The sequence below is a fragment of the Gavialis gangeticus genome, unplaced genomic scaffold (assembly GCF_001723915.1).
Source record: "Gavialis gangeticus isolate Ggan-Ray unplaced genomic scaffold, GavGan_comp1, whole genome shotgun sequence".
Taxonomy (NCBI): Eukaryota; Metazoa; Chordata; order Crocodylia; family Gavialidae; genus Gavialis; species Gavialis gangeticus.
Genome location: NW_017729034.1, coordinates 32,336,691 through 32,339,727, shown reverse-complemented (window position 1 = coordinate 32,339,727; position 3,037 = coordinate 32,336,691). Strand labels below are relative to the sequence as shown.

At 36.3% G+C, this 3,037-nt stretch overlaps 1 protein-coding gene across 1 annotated transcript in view; it reads left to right on the top strand.

Moving 5' to 3' along the window:
• Positions 1-3,037, top strand: part of LTBP1 (latent transforming growth factor beta binding protein 1) — a 461,583-nt gene that overhangs the window by 282,949 nt on the left and 175,597 nt on the right. The window contains exon 9 of the mRNA XM_019526927.1: positions 106-228. Coding sequence (XP_019382472.1) covers positions 106-228 — 123 coding nt within the window. The remainder of the gene's footprint in view (positions 1-105; positions 229-3,037) is intronic.

Below are 3,037 nucleotides of genomic sequence, written 5' to 3'. Positions count from 1 at the left end.
TTTGAGTAAATACCGTAATAACTGTCTTACAGTTCGTTCCTATGTGAAGCCTGAACTTTTTAATGTTCATTTATTGCTATTATGATTTTTTTTGTTTCCTTGCAGACATTAATGAATGCTTGCTGCAAGGGGTATGCCCTAATGGGGAGTGCTTGAATACGATGGGCAGCTACAGATGTACTTGCAAAATGGGATTTGTTCCAGATCTTACTCTTTCAAGATGCATACGTAAGTAACAGCAGTGATCACTGAACACAGAGGGGTTTTTTCTCGCAACATAAAATGAATTAGATTACATTTTCAAGTAAGTTGTTCTTGGTTCAAGGTACTCTAATAATACTTCGTTGCGAAGAAACATGAGCTTTCATTTTTTTAAAGCCTCTGTTAAATATAGTAAGATAATCAAATCAGAAGCTACCATTTTGAATTGTGATGATGTAGCAGAAGATTCACAGGATGCATGTAATACATGAAACAGCAGGAGATTTTCAAAATAGTACAATAAATACCATCATTTAAAAGTCATTCTTATTACAAATCCTTTGACAGTCTCCCAGCTCAATTTACATTATAGATGAAATTCACCCATAGATGAAGGGCCTGTACAATTCTGGATGTATTTACAGTGAACAGGAAGATCATACAGCACATTTATATTTAGGTTCCAAACAGACTGGAATACAGAAGGAAGTAGAGAAGAAGCCACAATCTGTGTTTATACGTGTTCAGGATATAAAATGGAAATTCTACCACTTCCTGAGTAATCTGGCTTCTTTCAGGAGACTAAGCAGAGGAACAAGAAGAATTAAATTCACCTTTCCCAATCCGCAGAGAAGCCAAATGGCTGTAACGTGCATCCCAGTTGTTATGCAATCAGCAGAAAGAGAACAATGAAGCTGTCAAGTAGCTATTTTAATGGTAGTCAAGCTCTGATCAGCATGATCACATGGCATACTGTCTCTTCTTAACTGAGGATATGAAGAGGGTAAAGTCAAAAGGAAACAAACATGATGCATGCTTTGACCTTGGGCATTAGAAGGGGAGAGTGAGCAGAGGGCCTGAGAAAAAGAGATTCAAAAGAAGGAGGGCAGTGGAGACACCAGAACAAGAAGAATCAGCAGCTGAACTTCTTAAAATGTGTTATAAGTTATTTGGGTTAAATAATAACAATAATGTATTTGATCACAAACATACCGTGAAAGGTCCACCTGAGCCGAACAACTTATTGGGATAATGTGTTTAAGGCATATAAGACAGCAACATGCCTAACATCACATTCCACCCCCTTTGATAAACCAGGTACCCATTTACAGCTGGGCAGCCTTCAGAATAAGTCTAGAGCAAAACTAGCACTCATGCCTCTACAAGTGTAGCAAGATACCTTAACCACTCTGCCCCCTGTCCCAGTATAGCAGCGTAAAAAATGAAATACTGAACATTGACCTTATGGTGATATTTTCCAGCTAAAGGAAGTAAGAAGCAGAAATCTGTCTAAACATTTTGACTTTCACAAAGCTCAAAAATATTGAGTACAGGAGCCAATAAAAGCAGAGAAAGTGTAATAGCTAGTTAGAACAGATTTGTTCAGACATGATAATGAAGATCCCTGCAGTATAGTGTGTTAATAATAGCTGCCAGCCAGTTCTTATTAGAAAGATTGTACACAATATATATTTTGAGATGTAAATATGCACAGTGTTTGTGTACCCCTAACTAATCACAATGAAACCAGCTGCAGAACTAAGAATAATCTGTACAGATATCTGGTATCTCTCAGTAATAATTCTGCCTCCCTTTTACTCAGTAATAATCATAATGATTATCATTATTGTTTGTTTATAGTAACTGAGAGCTTCCCTTTTCCTGTCCCTGCATTTGTCCAGACAGTCCCAACAAGGACTCATTCTTGCTTCTATCCTTTCAATTTCCCTTCCCTCATTTTAGGTACATAGAACACCCCTAAAAGCCCCATTCAGTTGTAGAGAAATCCTGCTTAGCTCAAGCTGGGGCATGAGCAGCACAGCCCAAACCATCTGGAAATTTGAGCTTTCTAAAATCTAAGAAGTCTTTTCTGATCATGCACAAAAAACCTATATTTATTTCCAAAGTCTTTTAACTTGGTCACGTGCTGGGCAAATTTGGACAGCAAAAGACACACCATTGATACAAAGATCCTACCTCCCATCCTTTAATATATTTCAGCTCCTAGATCCAAGTATGAGTATACTAGACCTTTTAAAAGAAAAGATTGTATTTTTTTTTAATCTGGGGGAAACAACATATCTTTCCCTTGCCTCAGTTAGAGAAACCAGTGGATGTTTTAGCTGACATTAAACTAAAAATCAGCCTGAGGCACTGCAGCAGAGAGGAGACTGGAAAATTTCAGCATAAATTTTTTAAGCTTATCAAAGTTATAAATGGAGGCAGGGTCTTATAATGGAGTGTCATCAACCTTAATAAAGATAGGTTCTACCACATCTGCTTGTAAAAGTAAGTCATAATATTTTGTCAAAGGACGTTCAGAATTAAGTTTTATGGCATAATGAAACATATGGTAGGTAGTAGTCTTTATTCTTTCTCTTGCTTGTTTCAGTTTCTAGGGAGAAAATATTTTGTCTTATGTTTCTGTCACCTTACATTTCATTGAAGTAAGAAGACACATAGAGAGGAACTTAAGAAAAAACTGAATTTAAATAATTTAAACAAAAAATTCTGATGTCTTTTTAACATAAGATGCCCAACCACTTTATCTTAGAATTAGAAAATAAAATAATCAAAGTGTTTAAATCATGTTGGTGGAGTAATGGTGCTCATCCTATAACCTAATCCATACCACAAATTATACTATAAAATTTTACATGGTCAATAATACCAAGCACATAATTTGTTTCTCCCAAATGGTATTTTTCTCTCAGACATTCAGACCAGCAACCCACAGGCTACGTATTACTTACATTACTTGTGTGAAGTGATCCCATAGGAATTCTAATTGGAAAGGGGAAAAAAAACAGTTGTAGGACGGACTTACTGGGTGTGT